Source organism: Natator depressus, chromosome 3, assembly GCF_965152275.1.
Source record: "Natator depressus isolate rNatDep1 chromosome 3, rNatDep2.hap1, whole genome shotgun sequence".
Classification (NCBI taxonomy): Eukaryota; Metazoa; Chordata; order Testudines; family Cheloniidae; genus Natator; species Natator depressus.
Window position 1 is genome coordinate 78,342,722 of NC_134236.1, and position 22,049 is coordinate 78,364,770.

General features: G+C 39.0%; 1 protein-coding gene across 3 annotated transcripts in view; it reads left to right on the forward strand.

Annotated features, from left to right (window-relative positions):
• The window catches only part of GRIK2 (glutamate ionotropic receptor kainate type subunit 2), a 594,466-nt gene that overhangs the window by 334,367 nt on the left and 238,050 nt on the right, over positions 1 to 22,049 (forward strand). For all 3 annotated transcript variants that reach the window (XM_074948159.1, XM_074948161.1, XM_074948160.1), the window contains exon 11: positions 12,878 to 13,084. In XM_074948159.1, coding sequence (XP_074804260.1) covers positions 12,878 to 13,084 — 207 coding nt within the window. The remainder of the gene's footprint in view (positions 1 to 12,877; positions 13,085 to 22,049) is intronic.

Below are 22,049 nucleotides of genomic sequence, written 5' to 3' on the forward strand. Positions count from 1 at the left end.
TTGGGCATGCTTAGTCTTGATAAAATAAGACTGAGGGGAAACTTAACAACAATCATCAAATTTGTTAAGGACTGTTAAAAAGAGGACGGTGATCATTTGTTCTCCATGTCCACTGAAGGCAGGACAAGAAATAATGAGCTTAAACTGTAGCAAGGGAGATTTGGGTTAGATTCTAAAAGAAACTTTCTAACTCTAAAGATAGTTAACCACTGGAATAGGCTTCTAGGAAAGATAATGGAATCTCATCATTGGAGGGTTTTTAAAACAGGTTGGACACACCTGTCAGGGATGGTCCTGTCTCAGAATGGGGGACTGGAGTGATGACTCTTGACATCTCTTCCAACCCAACATTTCTATGATTACTGTTTGTGAAGACCACAGAAATAAGTGCCTCTAGAAAAATGCTGATACTGCCTGTTGAATGAGAAACACAATCCTATTCTGTGTTTTTTCCACAGTATTGCAGATTTTCTAAAGATGCATCAGAAGAGCAGAACATTTTGCTTCTCATTATAATGAGAACTAATAAAGACTTTGATGTTCTTTGATTATCACACAAGGTGTATGATTCAGTTCAGCTGAAAGTAGGTTAAGTCTATGCAGTGTGTAACAATTTAATGATTTTGCAGTCTGTAGTTTGAATGAATTAGTTTTGGTAAAAATAGGATTCCACTAAAAACATTCTGCTTTGGTGGAACTGCAATTTAGCAAGCTTGTCTGGGATGCAGTCCAATTAATTTACAATCTGGCTAAAGTTAAAAGTTTGTTGTTGGGGGTAAAATATTTTATTTAAGCGCTTAGGTGAGGATGACAGTGCTGGAAAGCTGAACTCTGTTTTTAGTGCTTTAAGAAATGATGCACAGAAGTATTATGGTGGTTACACACTTTGGAACCAGAAAGGTCACATGAGGCAGACTTCTGAACTGTACCTTAAAGGTGCCAGACAAAGACATCCACTATGGGCTTGTGTCAATGACAATGCTATATTGAATGTGTAGAGAAATCATTTGTCCCTGGCCATGGCACCCGTACCAAATATACTCTTGCCCAAATGGCTACGAGAGGTCAGAATAGGACATTACATTTCTTTGATTGGTTGTAGCTGCTGAAGTACTTCATCTCTCCCTTTTGCATTGTGACTGCCAACTGTGAAAGCCCTTTGTGTACCCCTTACCTATGACCTAAATGTTAATTAGATATGGCAGCATTTTAACTCCAGTAGTCATAGTGAGCAGAACTAAAGATTTACAATTCCCAGGTCTAACAATGGCAAGTCATCAGGAAAATATTCTTCTTCTCAGTAACAGGACTTTTTTATTATATTTTTTTTAAGTGGAAACAAAATACAATACAGACTCTCTCCAACTAGCAGGAGAAAAAAGAATGCAACCTCAGTTCGTAGGAAAATATGTCACCAGAGGAAAGTGTTCATGAGAAATCTATAGAGTCAACAGATAAATACAAAAAAAATCTTAGAATAATTTCAAATAGTGATTTCTTTAAAGGAATTTGCAATTTGCCAAACATTGAACAAAGAACAAAAAGTATAAAGTTCACTACACATATTGTTACTACTTATTCATGCTGCTAGTGAATAGATAGTTTTTAAAACCTGAGTTCAGCGTTCCGCATATCTCTGCTAAAATAGATTATATCAGTGTGTGGAGTTGCATTGTCTGATGTAGAGGAGAGGATTATTAGTGACTGATTTTTAATCTCCCCAGACCTAAACACATTTGCCCTCCTCCAGCAGATCAAGGGATGTGATCGTTCCCCTCTATTCGCCATTGGTGAGGCCTCATCTGGAGTACTGTGTCCAGTTTTGGGCCCCACACTACAAGAAGGATGTGGAAAAATTGGAAAACGTCCAGCGGAGGGCAACAAAAATGATTAGGGGACTGGAACACATGAGTTATGAGGAGAGGCTGAGGGAACTGGGATTGTTTAGTCTGTGGAAGAGAAGAATGAGGGGGGATTTGATAGCTGCTTTCAACTACCTGAAAGAGGGTTCCAAAGAGGATGGATCTAGACTGTTCTCAGTGGTAGCTGATGACAGAACAAGGAGTAATGGTCTCAAGTTGCAGTGGGGAAGATTTAGGTTGGATATTAGGAAAAACTTTTTCACTAGGAGGGTGGTGAAGTGCTGGAATGGGTACCTAGGGAGGTGGTGGAATCTCCTTCCTTTGAAGTTTTTAAGGTCAGGCTTGACAAAGCCCTGGCTGAGATGATGTAGTTGGGATTGGTCCTGCTCTGGGCAGGGGGTTGGACTAGATGGCCTCCAGAGGTCCCTTCCAACCCTGATATTCTATGATTCCCCAGCATGCAGATCTAAGGGATCAGCAATAATATTTTATTATTCCATTTTTCTTAAGCCTTAAAATAAAAAAGCCACTTTGAATCCAGAAAGATACATTTGTCACTTTTTGTGTGTTAGCAAAGCTTTAGAAAAAAAAAAATATATATATACACACAAAACTTGAAGCCTGTGTTTTGTCTTGTGGCAGGTAATAATTACCACTTTGCGTAAATCATTGCTGTCATTCCTAATGACAGTCACTTTCTAGTTTAAATATGATAAAAAGAAATACATTTAAATAAACATTTTTATCAAAATCTGTTTGTAAAAGAAAGGAGAAAGAGAGAGAGAAAAGAAAACAAATATAAATACCCTTTCACTTGAATTTAAATTACATTGTCAGATTTTGGAAATCTGCAGTTCATACATGGTCCCATATCACCCAGTTAACTGTAGGTTGAAAAATTAAAATTAGTTTGTAAAACCACAGTTCTAATCTGATGTCTAGAATGATCATAATACATTAGAATCTTCTTTGTTGCATCAGTGAGAATTTATTTTAGTGATACCAATTAGGAAAAAAAGGCAGTTTACCAATGCTTGTGGTAGATTCTTCATCACTGGCAATTTTTAAATATAGATTGGGATTTTTTTTTTCTCAATGGTATTTTGACAGGGTCGGGCCAGATGGCTATAGGACAGTAATAGAAGATATTCTCCCCAGGCTAAGTAGGTCCCTTTTCCCTGGGTAAGGTAACAGGGAAGGTTCCAGAACTATCAGGAGGCTTCTGAAGACACTTAAGACAGGCTGATTAGAACACCTGCAGCCAATCAAGAAGCTGCTAGAATCAATTAAGGCAGGCTAATCAGGGCACTTGGGTTTTAAAAAGGAGCTCACTTCAGTTTGTGGTGTGTATGTGAGGAGCTGGGAGCAAGAGGCGCTAGGAGCTGAGAGTGAGAACGTGTACTGTTGGAGGACTGGGGAGTAGAAGCATTATCAGACACCAGGAGGAAGGTCCTATGGTGAGGATAAGGAAGGTGTTGGGAGGAGGCCATGGGGAAGTAGCCCAGGGAGTTGTAGCTGTTGCACAGCTGTTCCAGGAGGCACTCTAGAAAGCTGCATTCCACAGGGCCCTGGGCTGGAACCCGGAGTAGGGGGCGGGCCCGGGTTCCCCCCAAATCCTCCCAACTCCTGGTCAGACACAGGAGTCGTCGACCTGGACTGTGGGTTCAGAAAAACGGCCAAGCTGAGGGCTGCCGTGAAGCTCCAAGGCGAGCAAATCCGCCAATAAGCGCAAGACCCACCAAGGTAGAGCAGGAACTTTGTCACAGTATCCTCTAGTTCAAACAGGAATTAATTCGGGGAAGTCCTGTGGCCTGTGTTATACAGGAGGTAGGACTAAATGATCACAGTGGCCCTTTATGGCCCTATAATCTATGAATCAATGAAAAATATTTCTTTAGTGAAATAAATGTGAAATGAACCGAATAGCTAATATATATTGATATTCCCAATTTTTTAAAAATAAACTATGTTCTTGAGACAACCAGATGGCTTGGCAGCCACTTACTTGCCAATTATCAAAGACTCAGGTTGGGGAATGACTTAGGGATAGCCCTTTTGTGATATCCACATGTTGGAATCTAAAGGTAATGTAACATCTAAAATGTTTATGTCATCAATAACCAATAAAAGAGACTAGTCTTGATTACATATAGTAAACTTTGTCATTGGTGCTCTGACTCTTAGCACCCTTAATGCTATTTTTTTTCCAAACTGAGCACCTACATTGCACTGGCAAAATATGCATGCCCATGTGCAGAAGGATAATTACTTTCTCCAGATAAACACATTAGCATACAAACCCCTATTTACGTACACAGTTACCCAAATTGCCTATTTCGGGCTACTAATGGTTTCTGTGCCTATATCCTGCAGCTGTAACTTAAGTGCTTAGCTTTGAAAAAACGGCCTTTACTGTTTACCTCAAGTTTCTAATACACTTTTGAGTGGAATACCTAATTACACTGCCATCTTGGGCTCTGGTGTTATGGACATTTTTTCTTCTGTGGAAAACATTGTGTCTACAGTTCCGGTCTCTCTTTCCCCCCTAGCATTTGATCCACTCTGCTCCCTGAATCCCTGCCCCTTCAGAAAACAAGCAAGGACTGTGCTACATCTGAGTGAGCACAGATAGCCTGTGACATAATTCTTAGGTGCTGGCCCTACCCCACTAGTTGCCATGCCAGGAACATGTTTTCAATTTTCTGGGTTTTTTTAACCTGTTTTTATGAAAACATCATGAAAGTGTTTTTGCTATAAAATTAGATGTATAGTAGTGTACCTGCTTTAGAACCCACATACTTCAAGTTCATTAAAGGCTTCTTGTAAATTTATACCATTCTAAATCTTGGTGTAACAAAATCAAGTCACTTAATCTCCCAGTGTCAACTGAAAAATGGGGATAGTCATATTTTTTTCTCTTACCTTTATATATCTTATATTTTCAGATGGCAAGCTCTTCTGGTGTATGTACAGCACCTAGCACACTGCAGTTCCAACCTTGATTGGAGCATGTTGACACTATTGTAATACAAATAATAATATGAATAAAAGAAGGGAAAAACTCACCATTTGGTTAATACACATTATTTACCAGTGATTCTCTGAACCCCAGAGAACCTTCTCAGTTTTCACAGTTACTTCCCTTCAGCATTCTGCTTTTCTGTCTGTTTTCTAGTGTATGTAAACTGGGAAACATTTGTCTTTAAGGGCTTGTCTCCACTTACAGCTTCACTTAGTGAAGATGCTACCTATACCAACAGGAGAGCTTCTCCCATCGGCATAGGTACTCCACCTTCTTGAGAGGCAGTAGCTATGTCAACAGGAGAAGCCCTCTCATAGACATATTGCTGTCTATACTGGGGAGTTAGGTTGGTATAACAACGTTGCTCAGGATGTGGTTTCCACACTCCTGAACGATGTAGTTATACCAACATAAGTTCATAGTGTAGACAAGGGCTAAGAGTCAAAATGTTGTTCATTCCTTCTGAGGGAGAGTAATAGACACAACTCCCTCCAGAACTCCTGGATGTTACTCCTCAGCTGGTCAGAGGTTCACTACAGAGTTGCCTAAGGCACTCTCTTCCCCTTCCTCAGAACCCCAGCCCCTACCAACTTGGGAGCAAAGGCAAATGTGTGCCTATATCATTGAGTGGAGACTTGATAGTCTCTAATCTTCAGTCTCCTTCCTTACTTAAAAGAGAGGTTATTATTACTCTGTGTCTTAATAATGAAGATCAAAAGAAATCTGTGCAGAAACTGTCTTGAGATTGTCTTTTAAGTGGAAAAACACACACAGTTTAGAGGGGAAGGATACTGTGTGCTTCTCAGGAGCCAACAACATATACCGTCCTGTATTGCAGGCTATAACAAAGCCACTCAAGTGAGACAGTTTCAGATAGCTGCCAGAACTATTCTTTATTTTACTTGTCAAAGGAATGCCCACCTTTTTGGAACACTTTTTCCTCTGTCTCCATGTAAGGAATGATTTTCCTAACCATGCCAATAATGGTATTTTTTGAGATTTAAAATCTGTACTCTCAGCCCCCGTGCAACCTCCCCCCCCCACATCATGACTTGAAACCATAAAATTACATGCTTCTACATGTATTTTATTCCTATACATTATTTCTTTCTTTGTATTCCCCAGCTAAGGAAGAAAAATGAACATTGTTCTTGTAACATATTAACTGCTGAAATGCAATAGTGAAAGACAATGGTGCCAATAATAAACAAAACTAAACTAAAACAGAATAATAAGTGGGTGGGGAAACAGAATCATGCTTTTCATGGGAATCTTGCTTCAGCTTTTCCTGTGGTATGATACACATCTCTACAGTATATCTGAGAGGCTTTGTTTGTTTGGGTTGAACTGATGTTCACCTGTAGTTAAACTAATTCATAAAACCCTGCTTCATGCCATTCAGTGGGAATTAACAAAGGTGGTATGAGGATGTTACTTTTCCCTGGTGTGATGGGAGTCTGTCGGAAAGGAACAAAAATACCTGTATCCGCTGTTTAAGTTAAAAAATGTAAACAAGGTTTTTCAAATGTCCTTTAAGCAATATGGCTGTGTTCTTGCCTCCACTGCTTCTGCATTCACATCTGTCTAAGTATTGACTTGATTTTGCTCCCTTTGCTGGTCAAGACCTTGAGTTACGTGGTGGGAATTAAAGAAAGGAAAAGCATAAAGTTGTTGTTAATGAAAAAAATTAACACTCTAATTAACACTACTTTAAACCATGCAACATGGATGCTGCTCCTACTTAATGTACATGAATTATGTTAGTGAAGGAGTCTGGAACAAATCACCTAGGATGCCTCACAAGAAAAATAAACTTCTGAAGATAAACAGTTACCATTTCTAACTTCCGTAAAGAAATAGAAAATAGACAATTGTTGAGGTGTGTGTTATGGTGCCCTCTTTGGTGCACGGAAAAGTGCCATGTTAGACAATTAAATCACAACAAATTCAAGATAATCTGTCTTTGAAGGCAGCCAAAATGGCTTCTAGCTGAGCAGTGAGGCAATGGACAGAGACTGCAAGGAACTGTGGATCTTGGGCTATCTGAGCTGTTCCTTTAGTTCATTTGACCTCTATTTACCAAGGTGCACAGAACATCAATTGCTCAGAACCATGCTATTTGTTCATGTGACCTCTGGCACAAATATATGTTGTCTGAGGCACACTGTATCTTTTTATCTATAACAGGCTAGGATGTATTACTACTTGTGTATCAAGTGTTATGCTAGTGAACAAAATTCATAATTTACAAATGTCATTCAATATGATGCTAGCAGTTTTTAAGGAAAAGTCCACTGAGATTTTCAGCTGCATATTGCTTTTTATTAAGATTGGCTTTTTTAGGTACACACACATTCTATAGATGCAGTTTTCTAAAATATTTCTTTCTAGGAAAATGTTTCATCACACAAAAGATTATGGAGATGCAGAGCAAATATGATGTGGATCTACCACACATGTAATATTGGGAGTCATCAGATAATCATTGTCAGCCTTCAAGACCTCTGAAAGCAAAATCAGGTCAAATTACATAATATTAAATTCTCCTTAAAAAAGCTAGTGCTGGGATTGGATGTATGCAGCTTAGTGAGCTCTGTATATAAAAAGACTTCTCACCATTTTGTTTTCAGTAACAGGACATTGACATCTTGATTTTCAAATTTGCCAGTGATGGAGAATCTACTTCACTCCTTTGTAAATTATTCCAGAGGGTTGATTACAATTACTTTAAAATGCACGCCTTATTTCCAGTCTGAATTTTTCTTCAACCTCCAGCCATTGCATTTCATTATACCTTTATCTGCTAGATTAAAGAGCCTATTATCAAATGTTTGTTCCCTATGTAGAGACTTATAGACTGTGATCAAGTCGCCCCATGACTTTCTCTTGGTTAAGCTAAATAGATAGACTCAAGGAGCTCAGTCCCTAAGAGGTAGATTTCCCAATTATTTAACCATCCTGTGGCTCTTCTCTGAATCCTCTCCAATTTATCAGCATCCTTCTTGAATTGCAGACACCAGAATTGGACACAGTATTCCAACAGCACTTGCAGCAGTGCCAAATACAGAGATAATATAACCTCTTTATTCCTACTTGAGATTCCCCTGTTTATGCCTCCAAGAATTGCATTAGCCCTTTTGGCCACAGAATCACAGTTGGAGCTCATGTTCAGCTGTTTTATCCCAACAACCCCCAAATCTTTTTCAGAGTCACTGCTTCCCAGGATAGTATCCTCCATCCTGTAAGTATGGCCTACATTCTTTGTTCCTAGATGTATACATTTACATTTAGCTGTATTAAAACATATTGTCTGATGGTGCTCAGCTTACCAAACAATTCAGTTCACTCTGTGTGAGTGACCTCTCCTCTTCATTATTAACCACTCCCCCAGTTTGTGCATCATATGAAAACTTCATTATTGAAGATTTTGTGTTCTACCATGTCATTAATATATGTTAAATAGCATAGGGCCAAGTGTCATGCTGTCTGGAATGGCTCACAAATGTGAGAGCCTACCTATCAGAAAACAGGACAGACAGCCCAAACTGGTGATGTGTTCTATAATTAGATTTCACCAAGCCAGTGCCAAATGTGAACTCCTGGATCACTATACCAGTCTTACCATGGAGTCACAAACCCCTTGATGGCAAGTGTACCTTGCTGTCAAGAGAATTGGACTTTGGGTAAAAGATCACTTAGTCTAAAAATCACACCACATCAGGTTACCCTGTCCCAAGAGACCAGTCACTTACCCTAAATCAATTGGTACCCTAGATCTTACACCAAAGACCACTGCTGATGGCCAATTCTGTAGTAAACTAACTAAAGGTTTATTAGGTAAGAAAAGGAAGTGAGAGTTATTGAGAGTTTAAAGCAGGTAAAATATATGACAAGTGGGTCAGAGTCTATACTTCCAAATGGTAGCAGAGATGTAATAATCTGCCAGTTTCCCAAAAGTGTCTCAGGGCTGCCCAGAATAACTCTGGGGATCTCCATATTCTCAGGCAGTTATTCTCTGTCCTATTAGAATCCAACAGTCCAGAGATGAAGCATCTTTCCTGGAATCCATACAAGCTGACAGTATCACTACCCACGTGGGCGCTTCCTTTGATGGAGAGTGAGGAATTCATTTAGAGTCTTTGACCTCTGATCATCACACACAATTACCACTTGCTTTGAAATTAGCACTTTTCTGTTTGAGTTCTTCCTTTGCATTCCACAAGGCTTCTTTCTTGATTTGATGGGCTGTTTAGTTACAGGGATATACACATTGTAAATGTTTGCTACGCCATTATAAGAGGATACAGATACGTAAAAACAATGCATGTAACGTCCCATTAATTTTCATGATGTTTAAATGCCAAATACACTCTAATACATTTAATAATTACTTTGATCTATACTAATAAACAAGTGAATTGATCTGGGGCTTTGGCATGAGCTAGCACCTGGTCTGCCAGCATCACACCAAGAACTGATCCCTATGGGATCCAATGAGTAACATACTCACTTCATGATGATTCTCAGTATATAGTTACATTTTGAAGCATGCCAGTTAGCGAATTTTTAATCCATTTCATTTGTTCCACATGAGTTATTTTATCATTCTAGTTTTTTAATCAAAATGTGCAGTAGCAAGTTAAATGCCATTCAGGAATCTCAGTATCATCAACACTAACACCTTGATCAACCGGACTTATAATCTTAACAAGGAAAGATACCAAGTTAGTTTCACAGGATCTATTTTCCATAAATCTATGTTGATTGGCATTAATTATATTACTCTAATTTAATTCTTTATTAATCTAGTCCTGTATTATCCACTCTGTTATTTTTACCTAGGATCAAGATCAGGTTGATAGGCCTATAATTGCTAGTCATCTCATTTATACTTTTAAAATATTGGCACAACATTAGCTTTCTTCTAGTCTTCTGAATCTTCCACAGTGTGAGAAGAGTTATTGAAAAGCAACATTAGATATCCAGCAAGCTCCTTTGGCCAGCTCTTTAAAAACTTTTGGATGCAATTTTTCTTTCCTTGCTGATTTAAAAAATGTCTAAATTTAGTAGCTGCTGTTTGATATCCTCCTGTCTTACTACTGGAATGAGAAGTGCTTCATATTCATATAATATGACTAAATCATCTGTTTTTTCCCAAATGTAGAACAGATATATTAACTGAACTCTTCTGCCTTTTCTGCATGTACTGCTGAGCTTTTCCATACATCTTGAGATAATATTTTAAGAAATATTTAAGAAAGAGGTTCCAGGCATTTCTGACCCTCCCAAAAGTACACAGCTTCCATAACTGAAGTGATCTGGTTATTAATTGCCATCAGCTTACCAAAGGCAAAGTATTTTTCTTTTTATCTAGAGAATCAATTTTCCAAGGCTACACATTCTTACATAGTTCTCTGAGCTGTACTTAGCTAAAATTGGATTGCTTTTCTAACCGCATAGTGCTCTGTGAACAGGGTACAACATTTTCTCAGACCCGAGGGTGTCATATTTATAGAGATGGTTGGTAAATGTTTTAAAAAAATGTTTTTCATCAGAAAATGCCAGTTCATTGAAACTGAAACCGTTTTTGTGACCATTTTTTGACTCTCAGTTTTTTTTAAAAGAGTTTTGAAATTGTCAGAATGTTTGGTTATGAACTAAAATAGTCTTGTTTTCTGCCTCAACATTTTGTTTAGAAATATAAGCTAAGTATAGTACAAAAAAAAAAAGAAAGAAAAAAGAGAAAGAAATGGTCAAACTCAAAATGAAATCTTTCAAAATTATCGACATGAAATGTTCTGATTGACCCAAACAGAAATATTTTTCAGCTTTTCAGTTTATGAAAATTTTCAAGATTTTGACTTTAGTCCTGATTCGGGATAGACAGTTTTGGGGTTTTTTTTGATACTTCAAACTTGAATGGAACAGGAAAATTGTTTCCCACCCAGCTCTAGTAATTACAATTTTTACAATTTTTTAGACATGAGAATGAAAAACACAAAATAATTCCAATATCCTTTCCACTGAAATATTCAAGACCCTTAAATTATTACATGCTTTTCAGTTTGCTTGGATTTTGCATAATATCATTGTCTTGCACTCCACACAATTCATACAAAATTCCAGAAAAAGTTTGACTTCATTCTGACTCTTGAAATACCATAATAGCCCTTACATTATAAAGCTTATATGAAATATCTCACTGAAGCTAATGGAGTTTTGGAACTTGGGAGGTAGCATGCACATTGTTCTGTACATAGTAGGAAATGCAGTTTGCCGACTAAAACAAGCTATGAAAAAGAGCCAGTGAGTATACGCGGTGATCTGTTTCCAGATTTAACAAATTCCAACATAAATATTCATATTTTTAATTAAGAAATACAAAAACTCCTGAACCACTTGCCAAATTTAATGTTAAAAACCAAAGTGCTGATCCATACCAAAAAATCTAACTCATGAGTAGCTCTTACTAATGTGAGGAGCCAATAGAATGACTTGTGTGGGTCCAGCTTTTGCCAGATCAGGCCCTACATTTATTTCTTTAAGTAGAAACATGTGAAATAGCATCATAACATGACAATTTGGAGAAAACAAATATTGATCTTTTTAATACAAAAGATGACCAAAAAAAACCTTCCACACAACATACTTTCTGAACATGTTTTGTTCTAACTACAACAAACCTCTCTCTCTCTCTCTCTCTCTCTCTCATACCCTTGTATCTGGGCAAAAATCATATGTGCAAAAGTTTCATCTTTATGCAAATTAAATGGATCAATTATGGGACTCCTCAAAAATGGTGTTTATAGTGAAAATGCTGACAGACTCTTATTAAAGCTGCTAAGTGCCAGTAGAATGATGTGCCTTTAACCCCAGTGAATGCTGATGTAGAGGTTTAGTACTGTATGAATTTTATAAAGTTACCCAGGAGAGTTATTTTATTATTCATTGAGTCTTGTGTCTGGTGCAGTAATTGCATCTGGTGCAATTTTTCTTGCCTTACTTTGTGGTTATTTTTTATTCTTGTCAAAATGGGGAAAGGTTCTAAAACAGGAGAAAAGCTTGAGCTCATGTATTTAACCTATTCTGTGTCAAAAGGAAACTGGAGGTTGGTAATAGAAAATTCTTGATGTGGTATTTCTTTTCCCTCCCAGCATTACATGTAATGAAAGCTATATTTATTCTGCATACAAAACATAACAAGAAGTTGAGCATAGTAGTACATATTAGTTTCCTACCAAATAAATTACTAATGATCTGCCAGTTGTTTTAAAGTGTTGACTGTCTTCTGTATACCACTTAATGCAATAAACATCTACCTAAATCTTCAGTCACATCCTAACCTTACAATTAAATATCAGAGCTGAAGGTTTGAAGGAATTAAAATTCAGTTTCCATGGACTTAATTTTTTTAAATTTATTTTTTTGTTAATGTTTTCATGGGCTTTCTTCAGTCTCATAAATAGCAAAATATATAACTTGATGCAGCGGACCAGAATGTACTGTTACTGATTTGTGTTTTGAAAGGTTTTCTACATGCTTATTTAAAAAAAAAATTGCAAAATCAGTTAACATCCCCACTTATACAAAAATTATAGCATGCAATACTTAACACTCTTGATTGACATTCTGAATTAAAACTATTAATTTTTCAGTTGCCAAATAACCACATTGTTAGATTGCTTTCATTTTAAGCAGTTTACAGGATTCTACCCAAGTAATATGTTAGACATTAATAAGCAATTTGGTAGAGAACACATTTCAGATTAGATAGGGTGCGGCTGCACTGAAGATGTGGCTTCACTATTGGCTCATTTTTTTCACTTAAAAATGAGAGCATTTTTGAGTAATCCAAGGTAAATTTTCCCTTGATAGAGGGGAGACAACAGGATTTTCTTTTTAAAGTCCACCTCTATCTGTGTGTGGTAATATATTAACAACTTTATACAAATAGATAATGACTGGAGCTCCCTCTCTGTGTCTTCACTTACAGGAAGAGCCATATGTGATGTTCAAGAAGTCTGACAAACCTCTGTATGGGAATGATCGATTTGAGGGATATTGCATTGACCTCCTCAGGGAGCTAGCTACCATCCTTGGATTTACCTATGAAATTAGGCTGGTGGAGGATGGCAAATATGGAGCCCAGGATGATACCAGTGGACAATGGAATGGAATGGTTCGTGAACTAATTGATCATGTAAGTTCCTTTTTGGAAGCTTGTCTGCTATCTTACTGAAATCTAAGTGAGAGCAACATTTAACAAGGTCCTGATTGCTGGTTACTGATTGCTTTTTTTACATGGATAGATTGTTATAATAGTGTATGTTAATGCTAATGGTATGCTGAGATTTTCTAGGCCAACAAGTCACTGTACTTAAAACAACAACAACAACAACAACAACCAAAAACAAAACAAAACAAAAAAAAAACCTTAAAGATGCTTTTTTCCAGTTTTTAAAATGTATCATTAAACATGGGCTATTTATTTTGCATCTCTGTTTTTGTTTTCCTAATGGAAAGAGCTTCATGCTTATATGAATCATTTCCAAATCTCAATGTAGAATAGATAGCATCCACAATGATTTCTTAGGAGCAATGTATTTCCCTTGTGAAAAGAAATATGATAGTCACTAACTTAATCATTCAGGAGCAATCAGCCCTTCTTTTCTGGCAGGAGATTTGATACTGTGTCCCAGAGGAATCCCTATATAACCTTTAAAATATGCAGTATTACCTCCCATTAACATACACTGAGAAGATCCCTGTCTTTTCTCCTTAAAACATCTGCTGTAAAGTCCAGGCAGTAAGACAGAAATATCAATGCACACTGAAGCAGCAGGGTAATTCAATCTGAGTCAAAACAGATATCATTACTGGCAATTGTTTGTAATTGAATAAGTCAGGCATCCCTTTTCTCTGGCCTTTAAAACTTTCTCAATTGATGGTGCCAATTGAATTTGGTCTCTTGGAAATGGAGTTTAGTCTGTTTGCAAATTATGCAATTGTCTCTAGCTTCTTTGTGTTTGTTGATTTTGGTAAATTGCTCAATGTCCAGACATCTGATCAAAGCCACTTGAAATAAACCAAATAAACCTGTGCATGAATTTGATTTAATACAACCAAAAGATAGGAAGATTATTCTGTAGCTCCAGTCACAGCTTTTCAGGCTGACACTGGGAAAAATGCATGGGTCTTCGGAAGCAAGAGCAGACAGTTTTTGACTGACTTGAACCTATCCTGCCTGCCTCTGTTTGCCCAAAAGGTTCACAAGACAGTGAGAACATATGCCAGGATATTCAGATTTACTATAAGTATTACTTTAACACCCTTCTCTTAAATTATAATGTAATCCTGTTTTGAAGAGAACTACGTTAATGCAAAGTTTTTATCTTGTGCCTGCAGCATCCACACAGGGGAGGAACAGTGCAGCACGTCAATGCGCACTGCTATACACACTCCCATAGTCCGAACTGCAGGGCAGTGTAGACATGTCCTAAGACATGTCTGAAGAAATTCTGGCACTGAAATGAAAAGTTTAGAGCTGGGGCTGCTCCAGTCACTCCCTTCAGATGATATATCACAAACTCAGTAACTGTTTTTACCCATGCGGCCTCAAGTTCATTCACTGGTTGGAACAATATTCCCCCTTCCTCCATGGAAAATTTTGACTTTTTAAGTTACAGAGCTTAAGGCCAGAAGGGACTACCAGATCATCCTGTATATCCAGACCTCCTGTATATCGGGTAGGCCACCAATTACCACCCAGAACCTGCACATTAAACCCAACAGTTGAAATTAGATCGAAGTATTACAGCCCGCAGGAGACTAGATGATTATGTGCAACAGGCAGAGAATTGGAGGGACCGAGGTGCTCTGGTGCCCAAGAGCCCGCAACGGCAGGGAAATGATTAAGTGAGAAATACCCAGATAATCCTGGCATGTGCTGCACCCACATGCTGCAGAGGAAGATGAAAGCCTTTGCCAATCTGACCTGAGGGAATATTCCTTCGCAATCCCTCTTTTGATGCTTAAGTTAGAGCCTGAACATGTGAATAAGAACTAGACAGCCAAGCACCTGAGAGAAAGAATGTTCGGTGCCACTGGCCCTCCCTGTGCAGTGTCCCATCTCTAGCCGTGGCCATCCCTGAGGCTTCAAAAGAAGGGGAGAAAAAAATTAAAATCTTCCCAGAATATATTGGGTGAAAATAAAATCTGAGTGTGCAGGTAGCTGGCTGAAACCCTAAAGCATGAGCTTTTAGGAACATAAGACATGAACTAGAAATGAGCCTCCGGCTGCTGAACCCTGCCCATTATCATCACTCAGTTTCCTCAGTTGCTGATCACCACATGCATCATGGAAGATATAATGCAACTGGGGAATCCGACACATAGAGGAGAACAGGGGCATGAGGCACTGTCATATGCCCGTCTCCTGCAAGAGGCTGTGGCACAACAGGTGCACCTGTGTTAGTTTTCCCTCAAGCAGAATCCCCAATAACTCTAATGTAAGCTTTCTCATCTCAATAATATCTCTCATTGGGGACAGTTTATTACAACATAGTCTAAAGAGTCCATAACAAAAGACCCCAAACATAGACAATTTATTACCCCCTTAAAATCACACAATATCTATTCCCTTGATGTCCCACATATTACACTCTGGCATCTTCCACCATGCCTGGGCTCTTCGTCAGTCATCTCTTGCCTTTTAACCGAGCAGCAACCCCACCCCTTCCAGCTGGAGTGCAATCCAGCTCTTCCCAGCAGAGACACCCACAGCCTTTCTGCTGGGAGTTCAGCAGGGGAGCCCCTAGTCCTTTCCAGCCCTCTTGCTCCAGCTCTTCAGCATGGAGGTAAACCCGTTTGTTGCATCAGTCCTCTCCAGCTCTCAGCTTCACACTCCAGCTTAGAAGTCTGCAGGCAACTCCCTCTGGTAGTCCCTCACCTTCAGCTCTCTGCAGCCTTCTTGCTCTGGTTCTCTGGCTTGGGGAGGTCTAGCTGCCTCAGCCATACCCCAGGAACCCTGTACAGCTTTTTTCAGGGACCTTCCACAGTCCCCCTGGTTTCTGGCACCTCTCACCTGCCCTTCTCCTGACTGAATCAGGCAGCTCCGATTCACCAGATATCTCTCCCTTCTAAGGCCTGGGTGCCCTCTTTGACACCCAGTTAGGAGGTAGATGATGAGTCACAGCTGCACTGGCTATGCTCCCTCATAAAGGACCAGTGTTACCCAGTGACAGGCACCCAAACTGCAACTCCCATGATACACCACAACAGCATTCCTGAATCACTTTTGTTTTTAGTTTTTGGGTGATGTGGCTTTTTTGTTGTTTCATTAAAAGTATTTTTTTTCCTGTAACAAGCAGATATTTGTCGCAAAATAATTCATTTATTCAAAACCCCAATTTTCAGACAAAAAACATTTTGATTGAATATTTTCAACCAGTCTAATTGCTTTCTCTATTTCTCTCTCAACTTTTATGCCTATTCTTATCTTTCTATGTATGGTATTCTTTTCTCTATATTTAGCTGTATCCCTCTATATTTAGCTCTATTTTATATATCTATCTCTGTGAGTCTGTGTGTGTGTGTGTAATTAGTAAGCAAATATTTTAGATATGAGAAGTTCCCCAACTATTTAGTGTGGAGACATCAAGGTAGAAAATGATTATATATGATCATCTCCCTCTGCCACTTCAGCTTGAATCACTTTACAGTCATCCTTTTTACTTAGTTCCTCCATCTGTGTTTACAGCAGCCTGTTTTTTTTTGTTTGTAACCATCCAGTGACCTCCCATCCAGATTATTTGTTTAGAGTGACACCCATAATGTGCTGAGTGATTTCCAGACATTCTGAGAATCCCCTCGGCGAAGGCACCTCACAGGCTAGGGATAATTTGTAGCATATAGGCCGCAACTTCATTAAATAAACAAGTATGTAAACAAATAAAGGAAACAAGTGAGCGTAATCTTTGCACTACAGAGTGGTTGAGGCTGTTTAACCTGAGCACGAGCCAATCTTTGTCTTGGCTGGTAGACCCAAAGATCAAAATGGCTATCCAGCAAGATGCACCATCCAGGCCAAGACATGCAGCTTGCACCAACCTATGCTCTACTCCTGTAGAAAGTGCTAGGGCTGGGAAAGATTCCAAACAGTCTCAGCTACATATGAATACCATAATTCTGGGAAATACACATCTATCATCCTAGCCCAAACACCCAAATAAATGTATGCTCCTGCAAAGACAGCATCCACCCAAACACTGCAACATAATGCAGGGAAATGTGTAGAAACAAAAACATAATTCTAACTTGACTTGAACACAGAATAAAATAAATTTAACCAACATAACACCACCATAATACATACAGCAATTACACACCAGTAAGGATAAGGACCAACTGCTTGCCCTAGGTCCTGTGTGTGGGTAGGCAGATGGGAGGGAAAACTTTGTTGCAGCTGGAGGTGTGTGTGAATGTCCTTTTTGTCCTCCCACAGCTCATCCGAAGGAGTAGATTTGTAGGAGTAATCAGATTGCCTCTCTCCTGCCCTATAAGTAGGCTCTTCAGAAGAACAGGAGATACCTTGAGCACAGCCTGAGCCCGAAACAGCTTGTGATTGGTCTGGAGGGACAAGTAGCTTCTGGCATCCATTCAGGGATGCACCCCCAGCAAAACCAGCCCTGGGAGCTGCAGTCCTATGAATCTGTGTGTGAGGATAGGGTGAGAGTGGGGGCTAAAGAGTGGGGATGACTGAGCAGAATTGAAGAGGGGCCAGTCCCTGCCTTCAAGTGCTCACAGTCATATACAGAAACAGAGGTGGGGGAAGGAGAAAACAGAGTGGTCTTTTTTATAGATTCATTGTAGGCAGCATGGCAGAAGTGTCTTTAAGAGGGACTTAAATATGGACAGCATAGGGAAACGTTCTGTTATTCGTGTCCGGGATATGTTAGTTTTCACACAACTGCTGCAGAGGAGCTTCCTGTGACACTGGCCGTCTTTGACATTTTGCAGGTGATTAGTAGCATGTTTTATATTTTGTAATGGTCAATATGTTTCTCCTGAATGATGGTACCTTTAGCAGTCAGACTCATTACTATCTAACTATCAAAGTGGTCCAAGTTCCATCAGTATGCTACTTTCATACCCTCTTTATTTTTAAAACACCATTTTTAGCATTCATCAGTTTTTATGATATATCTAATATCCAGCAAAGAACTGGGAATTGTCATAAATAAACACAATGAACAAGGTGTCCTGTTAGGACACTGAAGCAAAAACTTGATTTTGTCTTACACAAAGTGGTTAAATAAACTGAGAAATAAACTGTTATTTCACTGAGGACATTGTGACTCTGGGTGTATGTTCTCAGTTGATCTCTAGTTGCCCTTTCTTAAACTCTCTGCTTAAAATATTCATTGCAACACTAGGTAGGATAGGATGAAGCCAGCATTCGGAAGGTTAAAGATAACACACACAGTGTGGCTACAACCTCATTCCCTTCTCTAAGTAATCCAATTCTTCTGAACATAAATTGTGATTAGAAATGGGCCATTGTCCAACGAGACTAAGAGAGATACTAGATGTATTCTTTAACAGTATAGGAGGTGCATGTTAAGGTGAATGTTGTATACTTTGAGAGCTACTTTTTACTAGTAGATTTAGAGATTTTATAACTTGTTGATCATCTACGCTTGAGATCAATAAAGAAGGAAAATAACTATGCTGACAGGTCTGTGTTAATTGGTTTAACTGAGCTATGGGATGCAATTACAAAGGAGGTTGTGTATTCATTGTTCAAGGATTTTTAAGATATCACTTCAGTATATCATTTATATGGGAAAGATACTTCCTAACTTAAAATAAAAGATAAATATTACAATATAAGGCCCAAACTTCCAAACTTTGTTGCCTAAACCTAGGTATCTAAATGTATATGTAGGCACCTCACGTAAATATTTGGCCTGAGGTGCAAGCTCAGAGGTGTGCAGAATCAAAGGTATAAAAGCTTAGCACACCTGTGGAAATCATGTCACTTAATTAGATGCCTCAATATAGATTTAAGCTTATTAAAATCTGCGAGAGGGGAGCTCTCCTATTCATCTTGTGGACCTTTATAAAATGTGACATAGAGGACCACAGAGTACAAGATGTGCAGAGACTGGCAGGGGAAGTCCTTACCTTAGCCTGTGTGCATTTTCAGTTTGCTTTCTGGTTTTCCACTAAGCTATCTTCTCTCTTCTACCATGTGACACACTGGCTATGCATGCACAGATGTGTGTCTGTAGTGTTTGGCCCATGTAGTGTAGGACAAAGGTTCCTAACCTGTAACCTTTGAATCTCATGGTGGTTCACAAAGAACTGGCAGGTTACAGGGTGGTGGACCTCCTTTGTTCTAGCAAATACATCACACTGAAAGCTAAAAAAACATGAAATGATTCCTTCCCTAATATTAATTCCCTGTGAAAGCTACAGCAGTTACTAAGGTAGCTTTCACAGGGAAGTAATCTTAGAGAAGGAATCATTTCATGTTTTTTTAGCTTTCAGTGTAATGTATTTGCTAGAACAAAGGAGATCCACCACCCTGTGACCAGCATAATTGCAAATGCATAATTGCAAATGGGATGGAGGTGGTCCATAAGACAGTCTCTCTCTATTATCAAAAAGAAAAGGAGTACTTGTGGCACCTTAGAGACTAACAAATTTATTTGAGCATAAGCTTTCGTGAGCTACAGCTCACTTCATCGGATGAAAACTTATGCTCAAATAAATTAGTTAGTCTCTAAGGTGCCACAAGTACTCCTTTTTCTTTTTGCGAATACAGACTAACACGGCTGCTACTCTGAAATCTCTCTATTATGCGTTTTCCATTACGAAAAATGGACTTCTGCCTTGTACCTGAACAGTCTGATGCTTGCAGCTAGAGGAGTTAATCCTTTTGCACAAGTGTTAGATGTATATGATTTAAAGTCCGTTGAAGTCAGAGACAGTCTTTCCCTTGACTTAAATTGGTTTTGAATCAAGCTGTAAGTCTCGAAGATCTCCATTTCTAACCGTGCTGGTGATCTGTGGTGGGTTCGTTACATCTCCTTAGGTTGTGGGATAAATTGTATAGTATGATTATTAGAGAAATGGGATGTTTGTCTATCCTCTACTAATAGATATGTGTGTGAATATAAATATATATGCATATGCATATATATGTGTGCCATGTGTATATATAATATGCTTATTATAGATGTCAGATATAGAATCTAGTTTAAAAAAATCCTGCAGTCATGGAACACTGAATTTTGCAGTACTATGCAGAATGCAATTTAAAAAAAAAACCTTTGCATTTTAAGGCTTTTCTTTCCTATTAATGTATACATTGCAGAAAACACTTATGCAGGACAACATGGCCACTGGTAGAACAAAGATAAAAACTGATCCTGTAGTTATTAAAATCAATTTTCTATTAAATCCAACAAATGATTGTTAATATAAAACAAGAAAAATTAGAAGCAATTTTTTTTAAAAAGTAGCTGTGCAAAGTGGATAAAATAGAATGTAATTGATATAAGTAATATTTTTCTGTAGCATAGATATTCACCCAGTTTGCCTCAGATTTTCAGAATCCTGTTTAAGCGGATTCCATGTCAAGGGAATATGTTCCTGTGGCACTTGACCATCACCCTAAAACAAGAATATATCCACTTTTATGTGATTAACCTCCCTGCATACCCAAATATTTATTGAGAAAACTCAACTCTATGGAGTTAGGACAGTGTTTGCAAAAAGAAAAGGAGTACTTGTGGCACCTTAGAGACTAACCAATTTATTTGAGCATGCTCAAATAAATTGGTTAGTCTCTAAGGTGCCACAAGTACTCCTTTTCTTTTTGTGAATACAGACTAACACGGCTGTTACTCTGAGGACAGTGTTTGCGACTCTTGTGATATTTTTGCACGTGATGTGATTTTGGCAGGGAGCCTGTCTGGCAATGACACGAGAAGCTTCATTCCTGCGTGTGGGAAATCCCCTCTGGCCCACCTGCCCCACTTGTCAGCCTCCTGGAGGTAGAGCAGCCAATCACAGCTGCTGCAGGAAACAGGCCGTGCTCTTTTCCCCCTCACTTCAGCAACCCAACGTGATTCTCACAGAAGGGGAGAGGGAAGGAAGGAGCAGAAAGAGGCCAGCAGCTTAGTGCAGCTCTACTCCATGCTTCCCCTTTTCCCTCTGGTGAGTAATGGGAGGGTTCTTCTGCTCCTCCCTCCTTCTTTGCTGTACTGGCCTGAGAGGGAGCTGCTTCCCCCAGCCTGAAAGATGGAGAAGGGGAAACTGTTTCAATCTCCCTAGGCCTTGGAGAGGTGTGTGAAGAACCCCATGAGGAGCAGAGCTGGGATTGGGGTGGCTGAAGTGATGTGGGGGTGGGAGGAGACTGGAGAGGGCAAAATAAATAATGGGGGCGGGGGCAGATGTGGGGCAATGGGACAGGTAAAATTGATGCGGGATGGGAAATCAGATGTAGGGCCAGAACTGATACAGGGACTGGGGGGGTGGGATTGATTTGGAAGTTGAGGTGGCAGAATGAATTGCTGGGCTGGATTCAGGCAGAGAGCTCCTGCAGTGGGGGCCAAAATCACGTTTCCCAATACATTTGGGAGAATGAACAATAGTAATTCTCTCTCACTCTCTCTCTCACACACACACTGGGGATAGGCTGGGGCAGTTAAAAACACAAACGAATCATTTTTAAAAACATATCTTCATTTGGGGGATCTGACTCATGGTTTGTCTGGTTTTTTACCTGTGGGGTTGGCAATACCTATAATGTCAATCATGGCTCATACTTCAAAAGTGAGGTTAGCTATGTACAGCTTCTAATTGTAGAAAGCAAACTGTGCTGTAACCTTACAATACAAGGGCAACTGCCAGTTGCCACTTATGCAGTTGTGAAAGGTCATTTCTGACATGAGCCACCTTTGCATTCACTATTCTCACTGGAACAATGAACTCGGTAATAATTACAAATATGCCTCAGAAGGAACAAAAAAAATTTCATCTGAACCCTGTACTTCCATGCAGATATATTTTAGAAACAGAGTTTGGTGTCTTTCATCTAGACTCAGTGCAGCAAAGTCATCCCAGGTGTAATTGTGTTGACTTAATTGGTCTTATTC